We start from the raw sequence: 17,700 nt of genomic DNA, 5'->3' as shown, positions 1-17,700 counted from the left end.
AATGCTGGTAAGCAATCAGTTATATTATGCCGCTTTGTATTTGGGTGGATCAGTTAAATTAAAGTAATTTTAATCTTAGAAACTGCATCTATGCAGACGACGCTATGCAGTTATTCTGTCATCTTTCACTTTTTTCACACATTCACTGTATTTAACGAAATATGAATAGCATAGTATTACATTTTGAATTCAAATTCACAAAAAAAAAAACAGGTTACTCTCATAACTATTGACAATCTATTTGAACTTTATTATACATGTATGATGTGGAAAAACAAGAAGGGCATAGCAATATATTAATTTAACGTGCAAAGCGCGGTTGTTGCTATTGGTTTCCTCCTCGCTCTAAAAGTGTATAAAAGAAGTTCCTCTACTCAAAAGACCAAGATTCCTTGCGAATAGAACATGCGCAGAACACAAATCAATGTTCCTTTTGATGGGAATATCCCGATGCGCGTTTACATGACCAAAATTTCGGGCTAGAAAAGAGGTAACCCAGGGGTAATATTCGGGATTTTAAAAACAGGAATATTAGCATATTCGGGTTTTTGCCGGTGTTTACATGGACGTGCGCGACCGGGTTATTGCTAATATTCCGGATTTGAACGGGTTATTGGCTGCATGTAAACGCAGTCTATTTCACGCGCATGGACCAGCGTGACAATGTCACGCTTGGCCGCGTTTGAGCGTGAGCATGTCACGCTTTCTGTTTGTGTCGCTGTCACGTATTGGTTACTCAACTTTTTTGTCCTAATTTCTTACCATTGTCGCTTCGGTTTAGGGTTAGATTTACATAAAATGACACCCTTACCGAAACAAACTCTAACCCCAACGTCAGGTGACAATTGGTTAAAGTTTAGAAAATATAAAAGAATAAGTATTGTATCTTTTTATTTTATAAACCAATACTTAAAGTGACAAATACTTAAAGTGACATATAACACAAGCACCAAATCTAACCCTAAACCGAAGCGACAATGGTTTGAAAAAAAAGTTGAGTAACCAATACGTGACAGCGACACAAACAGAAAAGCGTGACATGCTCACGCTCAAACGCGGCCAAGCGTGACATTGTCACGCTGGTTAAAACAAAGAGACACCGTCTGAAATATTGATAAGTGTCTTCTTAATTACAAGATGGGCGGATAAGTGAATGACGAGATCCAGCAATAAAGCCTGATTAATTATGAGTTGTGTAAAATAGTTAATTACGAGTCGAGTCTGCAGGCAGGCTAAACTCGGGGGATGTGACGTGAGCGAAACCAGCAACGGAAAGACTTGAGAAGCGTTTCTGGAAAAATGTGTGAATGTACTTGATGGTTGACTGGGAAGCAATGTAAACATACAAGATTTTTTGCCTTGTCTATTGTTGAACCCAACGTGAACACTTTACTCAACGTGGTTTCTTTAGTTTTTCTAGATTGCCAAACGTCCAGCGTGCAGAACCCTCATCTCCAGCTTGCAAGGCCGCGACTGTCCAGTCAGGTCAATGGTCATCTGCAAAATGATGCCAGCCGGCCACCTGCCCTACGTGCCAACCCTGCTCTCCCTGAGCGCCCTGCTGCTGTCCCCGCTGCTCACCGGCACTATGGCCTTATGTAAGCTTGAACTTAGCCTAAACTTAAGCTTAAGGTTTAATGTACTTAACACCCCGAAAGACGTGGAGAGAGATTGCAGTATATTGGAATATTTACTCTCCTCAAGTGTATATCTCTTCATCAAACAGGAGTGCAGACATCCTCCAAAGTTTAGTGTCATTTACTGAAATGAACTAACCTTGTAACATAACCTGTTAATCGATTCAAACAATTATTGTGCCAATTATTGTGTGTGTGTGGCATTACATTTCATGACATATACAGTAAGTGGGGAATACTAACATGGCTTTGCTTGTTTTATCTTGTTTATCTCCACCAAAGTTTACGAAAGTACCTGTAGACATGATTGCCGTCTCTGGAGATGTCGTGTCCTTCGTATGCCAAGCCACAGGTGACCCTAAACCAAGAGTAACATGGGGCGAGAAAGGGAAGAGGGTCAACTCTCAGCGGACCGAGGTGAGACTTGACACTCAAAGGGCAAACGTATCATCAAATGTATTAATATTATTGGTTGTAAATGGAATTTCTCAAATAAACTCTTGAATTGCTGTTTACACAACAATGAGGAGCTTCTGGCTTCTAGCTTCTGTACCACTAAAATATCTGTGTTTTATTTAGCCTGGCTTGTCTTTAATATGTCTTAACACAGCTGGCAGCTAAGCACTCCTTAATTAAAACTAGTTTAATGTTAACCACTATTCAAATTCCCTAGTGTAACCTAGTGTAATTTCATCAGTGGCTTACAAGAACCTGTTCCTCTTTGTCATGCCCTATTAATTGCCCTGAACTGTTTCGCTACAATGACATCATCTGCGATGCCACAGCGGGAGCTTGATTAACTAGATATTACAGCCAGAAGGGTGGAAATGTCGAAGCTTAAAAGGGGCATGACAGTTTTTATAAACAAATAATTGTTGTCTGTACCCATCTAGCTGGTTGCTGGAATATTAAAGTTTGTAAATGCTGTTTGTCTTTTAACACAGACGATAGAGTTTGATGAAGGAGCAGGTGCAGTTTTGAGGATCCAGCCAATCGGAGTGCCTCGAGACGAGACCATCTACGAATGCGTGGCAGAGAACAGCGAGGGGAAAATCAGTGCCCAAGCTAAGCTGTCAATAATTACAGGTAATAAACATTAATTGGTGGATGTAATTTTCATTAAAAATGTAAATATTTCAAAATGTAATAACTGGAATTTTCAGCTGATGTCACGGGTTCCCTATTACCTGGCTCCAGTGTATAAGGGAGCATGTACACCAAAGCTAAGCGCTTTGGATGCTATGATACCTCTGTTTTGTTTATCAGTCTTGGTACGATGCACCGGTTAGTTTTTGTGCTTTTTGTCTCGCCCCTCTTCCACTGTGATTGAACAACTAAGTGAAAAGTGACATTGAAGAGCTGAACGTTTTTTTCAACTCTGGGTGCTAAATGCATAAAAAAGAGCTGAGCTCACAAAAAACATTCCATTCTGTTTCTTATAGAAAAAAATACCATGAATGGGTATTATGAGCCTTTCAGAATGGATTTGTTGGGTTTTCATATTGACTTCATTCAAATACTGCAAAAATAACCTTGCATGGCTGACACCGCTGTCGGTGTATTAATGAGTGAGCGAATGGGTGAATGTGAGGCAACTTGTAAAGCGCTTTTGATGGCCATGGATCTGTTTAAAGGGCTATATAAATGCAGTCCACCCTGCAAGTAAGCCTACGATGGCCCTTTATGGGCCCACTTAGGGCTAGTCTAAGGGCCCCGCGCAGGTTTGCTCATTGGTGAAACGGGCAGCCCTCACTTAGCCCCCAGGAAGCCCTCATACAGAAAAATCCCCACAGTTAAATGAACACCGCTGGATGTATACACCGTCCCATCCCACAGAGTGCCAAAAAGCAACAATGAAGCAGAATTAAAAGCTCTGTTATCCTCTTTCTCAACATCTCTGTCTGAAACCTAAAATTTCATTTCACATCTTACGTGTAGAGTCATTTTCTTAACCTATGTTAAGATGTTGGCTGTTTCATTTAAAGTCACCATCATTGTGATCAGTGGTTGCTTCAATCGGACTTTGACTCTTGACCGTTGGCTTGTTAGTGTTTTCTGGCTGCTATTTCTAAGTGTGTTTAAAACACATGTTATAGCAAAGAAAAGGCAATAGTAATTGAATATTGATGGTTGATACATAAACAATATCAAACATAATCATTTACTGAACAGATTTATTAATATAGTTTTCCCCCCCTCATCAGAAGCATCATTTTCTGTTTATAATGAAATACTCAGTGTAAGGTCCAGAACTCTCACAGCAGTTTATCATTCTGAAGGACTTTGATAGTTTGCACACAAACATTAACCATTGCACAATGTAGATGCACAGACATCAAGAATCAGAGTATGAATCTCAACAATGGTGACAAAGAAAATGGTAAAAAAAGGTCATTATTTATTCATGCCGCAGTGCATTCTGGGAGTTCTGGATGAGATTTGTAATTTGTTGATACCCAGCATGCATTGCAGCATGAAGCTTTTCATTTTATTGTCACCATCGTTGTGATTCATGCTCTGATTCTTGATGTTTGTGTGTCTACACTATACAGCGGTTGATTTTTTAATGTCAGTGTTTTAAAATTCTTCAGAAAGACAAACGGCTAAAAGAGAGCTGGATCTCACACCAGCATCACATTATTGTCAGAGAAAGATGCTTCTGATAAATGTGCAAACAATAAATTAATACATAAGTTTTTACATGATGATGTTTAGACTTTATTTACTGAACTGACCACCATCAAAGTATCGCACTTTGCTATAACAAAAATGTCTTAAACACACAAAGTTACAGCAATCAAACGATTGAACAAGGCAAGAGTCAAGAGTCAAGTTTAACTAAATCAAACACTGATCACAATAGTGGTGACTTTAAATGAAACAAAATCTCAACCTAAAGTAAGAAAATGACTCTACAAGTAAGATGTTAAATGCAATTTTAGATTTCAGACAGAGATGTTGAGAAAGAGGATAACAGAGCTTTTAATTCTGCTTCATTGTTACTTTTTAACACTCTGTAAGATGGGACAATATATACATCCAGCAGTGTTCATTTAACTCTGGGGATTTTTCTGTATGAGGGCTTCCTGGGGGCTAAGTGAGGGCTGCCCATGCAGGGCCAGCGCTAAAGGGCCAACGTTTCGCCAGTGAGCAAACCTGAGCGGGGCCCTTAGACTATGCCCATACAGGGCCATCGTAAGCTTACTTGCAGGGCATTTACCATTTACCAAATATGGCTCTGTGTAGTAAACGCCGCTCCATCTGAAAGCAGCTGATGCCGATTTACTACTGATCAATGAACTGGCTTTACTAATGAAACACGCATGAGAATCGAGGGTGTGGCTGGTCAGCGAGCCTAGAGCATTGCAGGATTCCAAGACTTAAGTCCCGCTTCCTGTCTTGGGTTTCCGGATCTCCGGCACTGTCTTGCCCTGTGGACTTTTTCCTTGTTATGCCTTGTCTTGTGTTGTGTACTCTTACCTGGGGACAGTTATATAATTATTAAATATAAATTATAAATCAATGTAAATTATAGCATAAACATCTGTGTGCTTGTCCTTACAGAGGACGTGCTTCCGGCAGGCTTCCCCAAAATCCACAAAGGTCCACAGCTCAAGGTAGTGCAGCTGACTGATATGGCCATTATGTGGTGCACCGCCAGCGGGAACCCAAAACCAGAAATCACCTGGTTTAAAGACTTCCTTCCCATCGACCTCAACACGAGCAACGGCCGGATCAAACAGCTTAAATCAGGTAAGACAAACTCATTGGCTTCCTGACAGTCTCTGGTTTCCCCCTACTGCTTTAATCAAATGTTTCTGAGGTAACGTTTCACCACAGGTAAAGCACACCTGTCACGTTAGCTCTACATGCAAAAGGTACTAGGAATGTTATAATAAGCTATGCTATTATAATAAAAATGGGTGTTGGGTTTCTTCCATTGAGGTCCATTCTATTCCAATGTCCACTTAGTTTCAAATTTCTGGCCGCGCCACTGATGTACAGATTATTGAAAAAGTGAGGGGAGGCCACTTGTTATGCTGCGTTCAGACCAACCACGGTAGAGGCGTCAAGCGCAAGTCATTTCAATGTTAAGTCAAGAATGAGGGCGAATGGAGCGAATTGCAGGAGTTAAAAAATTTGACATTTGGTGGAAAAACGTGCGGCGTTAACCAATCAGGAGCATGCTCTAGTAGTGAAGTGATTACAGGAAGCGAGCGGAGTCGCAGAAGCCTATGGAAGGCCCTCCCATGACACGAATTTCCGCATGAATGTCTCGATGACTAGAATTTCACGCGCGAATGAAACGAGTAAATTCAAAACGTTCAAGTGGCAAACTAGACGCGGTAGACACGAATTTGATGCCTCAAACGCGGCTGGTGTGAACCCACGGTTACAGCTTTCCACATTTATTAACACATTTAATAAAACATTGTTTCGGTTTCTAGTAAATTGCTTTCATTGTTAATTTGTAATCTAAAAATTACCCATCAGAATTAAATAATTATAACGTCTTGTATTTTTTAGTATATGTGTTATTGTGTGGATTTTGTTTTTGCATGGGGGGTATTGAGTTCCTTCCTTTTTTTGTCCTTGGCCAATCACATGCCTGAGACAGTCCAGTTACTTTTATATGTCTAACTGTTTGTCCTCTCTTTCTTTCTCTCACCCTCTCTCTCATCCCAAATATTGGGGTGTATTTTTGTTTTCTTTACCAGGTTTCCTTCAGATAAAAAATGCAGAAGAAACCGACCAGGGAAAGTACGAATGCGTGGCGTCTAACGTAGAAGGTGTCCAATACTCTAAAGCTTCCAACCTGTATGTGGCACCTCTGACCTTTGGTAAAAATTTGAAGTTCTCTTAACTCATGTTGTCATCCATGTATATAATTATGTTTGGACAGTTTACTGCATTGTTTAGCTAAAACGACAGAGATATATACTGAAGCGGCTGTGAGAAGCTGGCAGAGAGTTGTGAGGGTGCATCATTCGCAGTGTTGCCAGATCCAAATATTAAAATCCTCTTAAGATGTAGTGTTTAGTGTTTTAGCAATTAATGTGACACTTGGGGAAATGTATAAAGTGAAGAGATGAAGGATAGTGTTAGTGATGTCTTCGGTTTATTTCTGAAAGACAAGGTTTGAACTTGTTCTATTTTTTTTCCGTAACAATATCTGGCAACACAGGGTGAGCAGCACCTAAACTGCCAGTAATCAAATAAGGCACATCATTCAATGCAAGTTATTGCTGGATAAAATACTACATTCGGTAAGACAAACACAATAATCATCATAAGGTAACTTAGTGCAGAACTTTTTACATCATGTCTTACCTCAAGGGAGGGGTACCAATATTTAATATTTAATTTTATTTACTTTAGTCACAAAAAGTTGACATCTACAGTATGCTCAAAAAATGAGAAACTCGTAATAGATTTTTGTGTAATTAATTGTGCTGTGATGGCACAAATATTGATCAATTGAACCAAGTTGTTATGAATTTGTTGCTTTAATGTCAATCTATATTGGTAAGCAATCTGTTAATTTAGTCATTACTTTTACTTTCTATAGACGTTTGTGAAGTTTGTTTGTTTAGTTCATTTTTATAATTTGTTATCCTCTCTTTAGACATTTGCATTCTAAAGAAAGGCTCATTTTCATTGTCATTACCTTTCTTTCTTTATATTTACCATTCCTCCACTATCCGCAGCTCGCAATGTGCCACCTCGTTTCTCCATCCTGCCCACCAGCCACGAGATCATGCCAGGAGGAAGTGTCAACATCACTTGCGTTGCAGTGGGCTCGCCAATGCCCTACGTCAAGTGGATGCTAAGCTCGGAGGACCTGACGCCCGAGGAAGAGATGCCAGTGGGCAGGAATGTCCTAGAGCTACACGACGTCCAAAAGTCAGCCAACTATACCTGTGTGGCCATGAGCGGCTTGGCCATCATCGAAGCTGTGGCCCAGATCATTGTCATGTGTAAGACTCAATCAAGCCCTCAAGGTTACTCAAGGTTTTGTCTCCTAGAGGACCTTTTTGGATGTCTTATTAATTTAACATAAATAATGTCTTATTTATGATAGTGACATAAGGCATCTAAAATGTGTTTGTGTCTAAGCTAAAGTTTCCTTACAATATTTTGAACAAAAACCTGAGATAATTTCATTTTTGTAAAAGAAAATTGGTTAGAGATCAGATTCAGAACGATTATCAAAACATACACAGTTTTTAGTGTTTTTGAATAAGTGGATGCTTAAGAGTTTTATAATTTGGGTAAGATCCTCACCTACTGTATAATAGCAGAAATATAGATTGCCGTAAAAACTCGTCATTGGCAAGGTTTTCTCTTAATTGACAGGATAACTCTTCAATGGCGGGGAAAGAGTTATAAATCTAGCTTTAGTGCATGTAAGTTTAGTTGAATATTGAATGTTTGTATGCTCCGCAGCCTTGCCAAAACCTCCAGGTACACCTGTCGTAACGGAAACCACCTCAACCAGTATCACTATCACTTGGGACCGTGGCAACCCTGAGACAGTTTCCTATTACATGATCCAATATCGTGCCAAGTCTCCAGAGAGCAAATTTGAGACTGTGGAGTCCATCACCACCACTCGCTACAGTATCGGAGGACTTTCTCCAAACACAGACTATGAGATCCGTGTGTCAGCCTTCAACACCATTGGCCAAGGGCCACCCAGTGAACCAGTTGAGGCTAGAACTGGCGAGCAAGCTCCTGCTAGTCCCCCAAGAAATATCCAGGCCCGCATTATCTCGCAGAACACCATGATGGTGCGTTGGGATGAACCGGAGAAGCCCAACGGGCAGATTAAGGGTTATCGGGTGTACTACACCATGGACCCGTCAGAAGTTAAGAGCATGTGGCAAATCCATAATGTTCAGGACAGTGTGATCACCACCATACAGAGTCTGGAGCCCTTGAGGACTTGCACCATCAGAGTACTGGCCTTCACATCTGTTGGAGATGGACCCTTCTCGGATCCCATCCACGTCAAGGTGCTTCAAGGAGGTTAGTTGATCGATTCCAGTTGTTTTCCTTGACATTTTCATCACATAAACTGTGTTTAATCTATACATTGTCTTGCTCTCTTTTAGTTCCTGGACAGCCAAGCAACTTTCAGGTTGGGGAGGTGTCGGACACCAGCGTTCAGCTTACATGGGAACCTGCCTTTGAGAAAGAAGGGATCATCAGTTATGAACTTTATTACAAAGAGGGGATACAAGGACCTGAGGTGCCAGACCTTCTTTGACATTGTCCAGACCACAACATTTTTGTTCTACATGGTTGTCAGTCATTATTTTTCATCAAACAGGTAAAGACAACTTTCGGCCCACCCTCTTCCCACGTGGTGGAGGGCTTACGTGCGAATACAGAGTACTACTTCTCCCTGGCCGCTGTCTCCAACAAGGGGATCGGTGCCTTCACCAACGAAATATCCCAAAGGACATCCCAAGCCAGTGTGTAGTCCATTTACTTTCCCTATGGATGTGAGCAAAGGGTTGGGGGTCGGGTGTTGTATTTTGATTGAAAAACAGCAAGAAATCATATCTACTTTAAGCTTCAGATAGGGTCAAGACACTTTTTGGAAGGGTAGCTACAGTATTAAACTGTCTCCATGTATAGACAATTTGTCTAACTGTCGACTAGTGGATGTCTAAAAATGTTGTTTTGTATACCTTTTCAGCCTTATGGATTGCAGCAACTGTTTAGAGAGCTCCTTCTTGAGACATGGTTCATAAGAGCTGATGTTTCTTAAGGACAGCAATCTTAAAAGTGTCTTTTTATCAATCAAAGTATCACTAAACCACATCTTTAAACTCATTTTATTTCTGACACAAATTAACTTTCATTAAAGTAATTAGTCTATTGCTTTACTTAAATTTTCCTCCAGCTCCTTGAATGTTTAATGGGTGTTTTCAAAAAAGACACAAGAAACAAGAATTATTTGTGTGTTGTCATGCACATTGTGTTTGTCTATTGAGAATCAGATCACATTTTATCACTGTAGAAAACCATTTTTTTTAGTCTTTGCACTGACATTGTTATAGATGTGGGTTCAATCTCTCACTGTTTGTGTGTGCAGGTGTGTTTGGTGATAAAGTAAAGTCAGTGTCAGTGATGGAGGGAGATTCTGTTATTCTACACACTTATACCGACATACTGAGATATAATCTGATCGAGTGGTGGTTTGGAGATCAACAGTATCTCATAGCTAGAATCAACAGGGAAGCCAATTCACCCAGAATATATGATGATGTTCTTGATGGGAGATTCAAAGACAGACTGAAGCTGAACACTGAGACTGGAGATCTCACCATCAAAAACTTCAAAGCTCAACACATTGGAGATTATAAACTAGAGATGTTTAGCGAGAAGATTACAACAAAAACATTCAGCATTAGTGAGTATCTTAATCCTAACTTTAATAATTGTCTCATGTACATTAGGGCTGGGTATCGATCGATTCAGATGTTCCAGATCGATTCGATTTCGATTCAGAACTGACATTATGGTTTTTGATGCCGATTCTCGGGACGGTTATTTTACTCGATTCAACTCAATAAATATAGATTTAATACAAATACTATATTAATAAAAAGAACAGTGAACAGAAGTTTACAAGTGGGTAATTAATAAAAAGAAATTAAAAGCCACAATACTATCAGCGTCGTTGTGCTTGCGAGATCTAAAATAATTTCAACCCTGACTTTTTGTGTGAAGGTGGCATCAACGTCGACGAAGCACCTGAAACCACCATTTTAAGCACTGAATGAATGAATGACAGGCTCGCATCTCGCTCCTTGGTAACATTGCGCAAGGCAAAAAAGAGGGTGACATCTAGTCGAGAAGATTAACGTTAATCTTAAATTCAATGTTTGCGGTAATAAATATTACAACAAAATTGATTTGTGGCCTTTGAGAATCGATTTTGAATCGACCACGTAAAAAAAAGATTAATCGAAAAATCTATTTTTTGGCCCAGCCCTAATGTACATCATTATTTAACACTTTAAATGAAATTAACAATAATAGATGTTTGTAAATGTGATATTAACTCTTTCGCCGCCATTGACGAGATATCTCGTCAATCAAGAGAAAACGCTTCCCTGCCAATGACGAGATTTTCCGTATTTCCGCAATACCTTCCGCAACTTTTAAAACCCGGAAGTATTGCCCTATGGCAAGCGGCTGCATGTCCGTGTCTGTTTTAAAGATCGCTCTGAATGGGATCTCTATGAAAAGTCCGTCACAAAAATGGAATTATCTCTGCTTTTTGCTCAAAGTGTGGTGTTTTTGCAAAAACCCACCCATATTCAAAAGCTGATTACAAAAGAACCACTGAAGGTAGGATGAAACGTTTTTTTTGTTTGAAAGCAGAGAGTCTGTTCTTTCATTTGCTATATTGTATGTTTATATATTTAAAGAAAAACATTTTCTGAAAGGCATTAAACTTTGGTGAAAATCATGAAAAACGCTGGCGCTGGCTGGCAACTTTTTAAAAAAACGCTGGCGGTGGAAGAGTTAATGTTTGTCATCAGTACAGATAATGTGGAAATGAAGCAGTCAGACAAATTAAAACATTTTTGGTAAATGGACAAGGGGTTTTCCAGACTTAGGCTTTACATATTTGAATCAGAATTGTCAAATCTTGATATAGTCGAATCATCTATAAACATGTGTGCATTAGGGCTTTAGGATAAATCGATGTGTCTGTGATAATTAATGCAAAATTTCCCCAGTAAAACTACAGCTTTGAGTAGTAAATGCTGCTCCATCTGAAAGCAGGCAATGGCGATTTACTACTAATCAAGGAACCGGCTTTACTGATGAGATGAGCATGACAATCACATGCGATTTATGGTGCAGCCCTAGTGTGCATGGGTTGGTAGGGCGACCAGACCAGGCAGACAAAAAATTAACTTTTATATTCTTTCACAAGCAGCACACAAAAACAAATTTCTGATTAAGTGACCACAAGGGAATGTACAGTAACAATCACAAATGATATGTTGTTTGTATTTTTGGTCATGTGTGCGCTAAATCTCAAAATGAAATAAGGTGGGCCGACCTCCGTTCGCGAGAACTTTGCGAACCGGAAGCGTGCGTGCCTTACATGGGCAGGGCTTATATAAGGGGTTGGCATTCCTGGTCCTGGAGAACCACTGTCCTGCAACCCTAATCAAACACACCTGAATGTCATTTCCAAATCATGCTGAAGCTGTTGATTGGGATTTTAAGGTGTGTTTGATAGGGTTGGAGCTAAACTTTGCAGGACAGTGGCCCTCCATTAATGCCCACCCCTGGCTTATATGTCGATTGAGGATCAGATCACATTTTATGTAGATAAACCAGCTTTTAGTTTTTGCATTGACAGTGTTATAGATGTGAGTTTAATCTCTCTCTGTTTGTGTTTCAGGTGTGTTTGGTGATGAAGTGAAGTCAGTGTCAGTGATGGAGGGAGATTCTCTTACTCTACACACTGATACTAAAATACAGACAGATGATCTGATACTATGGAGGTTTGGAGATCAACAGGATCGCATAGTTAAACTCAACAAGGAGGCCAATACAATCAGAATATACGCTGATGTTCTTGATGGGAGATTCAGAAGCAGACTGAAGCTGAACACTGACACTGGAGATCTCACCATCATAAACATCACAACTCAACACACTGGGGATTATAAACTAGAGATCAACGGAGAGAAGATTATAAAAAAGACATTCAGTGTTCGTGAGTATCTCAAGCCTCATCTACATCATAATTTAACATTCTAAATGAAATGTACAGTATGAAGTAATAGATGTTTGTAAATGTGATATCAATGTTTTGTGTGATGTTAAAACATTCAGTGGTAAAATGATCACATCAGTACAGAGTTTACATACATTCTAAATCCAAAACATCTTGCAGACGTGTTCAATGTATATATGATTTTTTTTTGTAAATAAATGTATTATAAATGTAAATGTAAGAGGGCCCGTTGCTCTTAAAGAGCTCCAATTCAATTATCCAATGTAACATTTCCTTTGGTGTGTAAGTGTGAATTAGTATATTATGTTAACGATATGCAAAAGGTACAAATCACAAAGTAAACGATGATGCAAGTTATCCTTTCCAACTTGAATCTTTTTTCTTGGACTACAATAAACACAGATTATAGGCAACAGTTTACTTGGACATGTTGATGTGGACATGACAATTATTATCATAATTCCTCCTGCTTTTGATTCACAGCCTGTAAGTAGTCGATGTTTCATATTTAAAGAATTAACTAAATCATGATTCAAACAGGAGTTTTGTGCAGTGCAGAGTAGCGCTTGTTGTTTGTCGTTTCTATGATCACAAATGCAGACATGGTTTTAGTATCCTTATCTTACCAATCTGTTACGTTCTGCTCAAGCCGCGCCGGCAAAGTTGATCGATCAGCTTGTTCATCTGCATTTTTGGATCAGATTTGGATCAGATAGTAAAGACGATATTAACTCCTGTCAGTATTGCATTGGAAGCAAATTTCCAAACATGGTAAGGAGCGTCACATTTCCAGGTGACGACAAAGGTATTCAGGCCAATCACAACGTTTTGGTTAGCTGACCAATTGGAGGACACTGCGCTTATCAGAATGATGAGCTTTGTACAAAATCAATGCATTTTAGGGAGGCTGGCATAGAGGAGCATCAATAATATATATATTTTTTTTATTTATTTATTTATCAAGGACAATGCACAGACTAACATTAATCTCAGATAGAGAAAAGATGCTCTGCACCAGATTTAGCTACTAGCTAATTTCCATCTGTAGTCCTTGGGCAGGTCACTAAATAAACAATTTCTCCAAAAAAATCTAACATACATGAGCACTTCAGTTAAACACTAACTACAACAATTAATCAACTTATTCCATCAGTAAGACTCCCCACTATAAAAACAAAATTTTCAATTCAACGATAACATTAGACGCTAAAATATAAAATTAGCAATAAATAAATCTGTAAATAAAATTACACATATTATTTCATAAGCTTCATTCATCATAAAAATATAAACCATAATCACTTAATTTCAACAACAGGACTCTCTTCTACACATACCCAATTTCAATTCATCAATTTCAGTAGTCACTAGAAAAATAAATGTTAAATTACCATTATTACAATTATCTGTCCTCACTTTAAATGTACGCTTTGTGGAAAATGTGTTTTTCGAACCATAAAACATGCAAACACATTGTATTACACCAAATACACAAAATAACATTCTCGTAAATTCTAATAGATTCCCGTAAATTCCCATTGATTACCCTAAATTTCCATAAATTCAGTTTAAGTTTCCAATTTGTAATATTTCCTACATTTTCCAGATTAAGGTTCCATGGAAAGTTTCCAGAAATGTAATGGAAACTTTCCACCCCTTTGCAAACCTACCTTTTAATATTGAATGTGACATCTCTGTTCATCTTTCTATTGTTTGTTTACATCTATAGAGTTTTACTCGTTCTGTTTGTTTCTTAGGTGTGTCTGTAGATACAGATAAACGGAAGGCAGTGATGTTGGGAGATTCTGTCACTGCACACGATGTTGCCAATATAAAAGCCAATTGTGAGTAGATTGCTTCAATATAATAAAGATCATTTGATCAAAGTTGCATTGTAATTTACATGAAACATACTAAAAAAGATTTATGTCAAGTAAATCTGTCACAGTGATGATAAAAGTGCAGTCAGCGGGCACCACTTGACATTTAACAATCTAACGTAGAACACATATAGACCGCTAGTAGGCAGTATCCACACTTGTAACTTGTAAACTGGAATTTGTTTTTGGATGAGAGCAGATTTTTTTCAAGTTTTTTTCTGAGCCCAAATATAATTTTTTCACCACTGTTATCCTCATTGTGCTTTTAGACAATATAGACACGTTGTGTCTTCCTCCAGGCAGACTTGCATCTTAATTATTGCTCTAATGAGATATATATATATTAGGGGTGGAACGGTACACAGAAGTCCCGGTTCGTTTAGTACCTCGGTTCAGGGGATTCACTTTTGGTACAATGGAGGGAAAAGCAAAACAAAAATGAATAATCTTAAAAACATAGGTGTCCTTATCAGTGTTATTTTGAGATGTCATGAATATGAACTGAAATGCATTTAACATACTATCTTGTATTACAAAAATGTATACCACTTTAAGTAATCTTGTACTCATCTTTCATACAAATATGGGTTCAAATGTATTACAAGTGTTACCTAAATACATTTTAAAATTACATTTTGGCCTTATTTCATATTAATGTACGAAAGAACAAAAAAATAGGCTTGTAGGATGAATTAATAGGTGTGTACGACTTCACGAGGCGCTGCAAGAAACGACAAGTGATGACGTCAGAGTAATGCGAGAGCGATTTGAAATCAGCCTCCTCCGCAAGATTTCTGATGGCGCTGCGTAAAGTTGAGCACTTTAAAAAAGCAGCTGAACTCGACAGAACTGCGCCTCGTCCATTAATTGTATATTAGCAGGACAATTTATCTCCTACTTCTCAGCATGAGAAATACAAAGTGTGGCGTGTGAACTGACTGAAATGCGTGTGTGTCAAGGTGAATGCGTGAGACTTGAGAGCCCCGATTAGATGTATTTCCACTCAAATACATAACAACTGCTGAACAACGCCGACGCACAGTCCTTGTCTTTTCCACCACTCTCTCGCCTGTACTATTGTAACTGACTGGAAAACTGAAGTTTTGCCAAACTTGCGATCTTAACTCATTCACCGCCATTGACGAGTTATCTCGTCATTTATGAGTTCATATTTAACTAATAAGTATGCCTTTCTGGACGAATTTTAAAGTGAAAGTGTAATACCGCTTTTATCGATACCAAAACGAATTTATCAAAAACGGAAGTTAAAAAAATATACCGTTTTATTTTAACTCTCTTTATGTTTGATAGTCATTCTGAGTCTGATCGCTAACATAAATTTCTTTACAAAAACGCAATTTTTTAATCTTTTTGCTCAAAATGTTGTATTTTTGAAGAGAAATATCCATATTTCAGTGGTTAAATTAAGTAGAAAAAGTAAATATATAATGAAACGTTTTTCCCCCATTTTGTTTGTTTGTTTGTTTGTTTATTGCTTGTTTGAAAGCAGAGGGTGTGTTCTTTAATTTGATATAATTTGTATGTTTATATATTTATAGAAAATAATTTTTCCTGCAAGGAATTTTGTGAAAATTTTGTTAAAATCACAAAAATGCAGGTGGGCAACTTTTCTCAAAAAGGCTGGGGGTGAATGAGTTAAAGAGGCTGGCGGAGCGTCTAAGTCTTGTGGAACACCACTTGCCATCCTCGCTATCGCTGCTCACTAACTGACTGGACCGGCGTCGACCTGACAAAAAACTGCAGAGTGCCAGAATGTAGACGGGCTCTAATATAGCGCATACATAGGCGGAGCTCGGCTGCATTGGCGCCAATCAGAGCTTCAGAGCTAAAGCGGGGCAACAGATTAGCTGTCCCTAAAGAACCCGCGTATTTTAACAGTAGTTTCGCAATACATTAATTATTTTGCAACCAAGTTTTTTTATTTTCATACCGTGTATTCTCCGTTTAAATTCATGCACCGAACCGTGACCCCGTACTGATTCGGTTCGAAACGAATACATGTACCGTTCCACCCCTAATATATATATATATATATATATATATATATATATATGCGTTAAATGCATTTGTAGATGTTTGTCTTCTGTTCATCTTCTGATTTTATCTCTCATCTGTGTCCAACACAGGAAAAGAGTCAGAAGAGATGAACAAACCTTTGAGGACTTGAAGCCCTGCAGCAGTGATATTTCTTAAATGTTATGATCAACATTACAAACACATCAACATTATTAGCCACATTATAAAATGTATAGGTGATATGATTCACCATATAGAGTTTACAGCTTACTGTATTTATAAGCTATACAGTATATTACCCAAAAATGCCAATAGTATTATCATGTTGAGATCAAATCCAAGTTTTCTAAAGCAGTGATTCCCAACCTCTTTTAACCCTAAGTACCCCCACAGCCCTATCAGAAAGCTCAATGACTAAACTAAAGATGAATAATTAGCAATAATCAATTTGAAGCATTAAATTAAATTATCACTGACTGATGAAGCATGTTTATTTGTTTTGAGGTTTAAATCAATGATAGACCTTAAATAGATCAGAGCTCAGTCTGTGATGCGACAATGTTGAGAAAGTTGAATTTTATGCAAATCATAAGTGAAGCAGTGGACTTCACGTCATCCGTCTCTCATCATTTAAAGGTTATGACAGGTTTTGTCCTAAAATGCTGTTATGAGTGAGTAGCACTATTGTCTTACGCCTTTTTACAATAAGACGTAGAGAGAGAGAGCAAGCGGGAGGAATAAAGAGAGATTGTGAATAAAGAGACAATATTCACTTGTGCATGTTTTGATGTAAAGTGTGTCAAGGGCCTATCAATATTTCTATATTATTTTTACTTCAGTATTGATGTAGTTTTATATTATCAGTTTGTTGTATTCATGTTATATTTGCTAAATAAAAGCCTCTGCTAAAAGTCACCGTTTGGTTTATTTTCATGAGCCAATGAGTCGCTACAGGCCCGGAGTGGGTAATCGGGAGAACCGGGAGAATTCCCGGTGGGCCGCTTTACTTTTGGGCCGGTCGAGTTTTTTTTTTTTTACATTTGTCACGTTAAGTGAGTCTATCTTTTCTTAAATGACACTTCACACGTTTCGCATTGACACTGCAGCGCGCAGCCTCTGCATGGGTTGTACCATGTGAAGGAGTTTTCCCCTCCCCTCCCATAGAGTTGGTTCGGTCCATAGGACGTCTTTTTCAAAACTTTTCTCCGAGTCCGGTAGGCTGGGCCGGCCCTACCGTAACAATACGCGTCTGAGAGGAGGGGGTAAAAAAACAGGTTGAAGAAAAAAGCCCTTGGAGGATGATGCTGCCAAATGTGCCAAACTCACAGATTTAGTTTCAAGAGGACAAACAAAAGTGACAACAGGTAAC

At 38.6% G+C, this 17,700-nt stretch overlaps 1 protein-coding gene across 2 annotated transcripts; it reads left to right on the top strand.

Moving 5' to 3' along the window:
* The first annotated feature begins 1,910 nt into the window (after nt 1-1,910).
* Nucleotides 1,911-17,129, top strand: LOC129453499 (receptor-type tyrosine-protein phosphatase S). 2 transcript variants are annotated; one of them, XM_073861393.1, is made up of 12 exons: nt 1,911-2,054; nt 2,582-2,723; nt 5,202-5,390; nt 6,356-6,478; nt 7,346-7,615; nt 8,085-8,666; nt 8,753-8,889; nt 8,971-9,115; nt 9,742-10,059; nt 12,076-12,393; nt 14,172-14,258; nt 16,442-17,129. In XM_073861393.1, coding segments are annotated over exons 1-12 (2,427 nt in total). In that variant the 5' UTR covers nt 1,911-1,940; the 3' UTR covers nt 16,444-17,129. The 2 variants fall into 2 exon arrangements, with proteins under 2 accessions (XP_073717494.1, XP_073717493.1); XM_073861392.1 differs by having other exon boundaries at nt 7,346-7,639.
* Nucleotides 17,130-17,700: the final 571 nt, after the last annotated feature.

The sequence above is a fragment of the Misgurnus anguillicaudatus genome, chromosome 23 (assembly GCF_027580225.2).
Source record: "Misgurnus anguillicaudatus chromosome 23, ASM2758022v2, whole genome shotgun sequence".
In the NCBI taxonomy this organism is placed as follows: domain Eukaryota; kingdom Metazoa; phylum Chordata; class Actinopteri; order Cypriniformes; family Cobitidae; genus Misgurnus; species Misgurnus anguillicaudatus.
The sequence above is the reverse complement of the archived record's forward strand: the minus strand, read 5'-3'. Positions and strand labels throughout refer to the sequence as shown.

Bases quoted from the DNA above. Each gene is read 5' to 3' on its own strand.
- LOC129453499 (XM_073861392.1), top strand. From the start codon at position 1,941: ATGATTGCCGTCTCTGGAGATGTCGTGTCCTTCGTATGCCAAGCCACA. The intron at 8,890-8,970 runs GTGCCAGACCTT...TTCATCAAACAG, and splicing joins AGGGGATACAAGGACCTGAG to GTAAAGACAACTTTCGGCCC. The intron at 9,116-9,741 runs GTGTGTAGTCCA...TTGTGTGTGCAG, and splicing joins CCAAAGGACATCCCAAGCCA to GTGTGTTTGGTGATAAAGTA.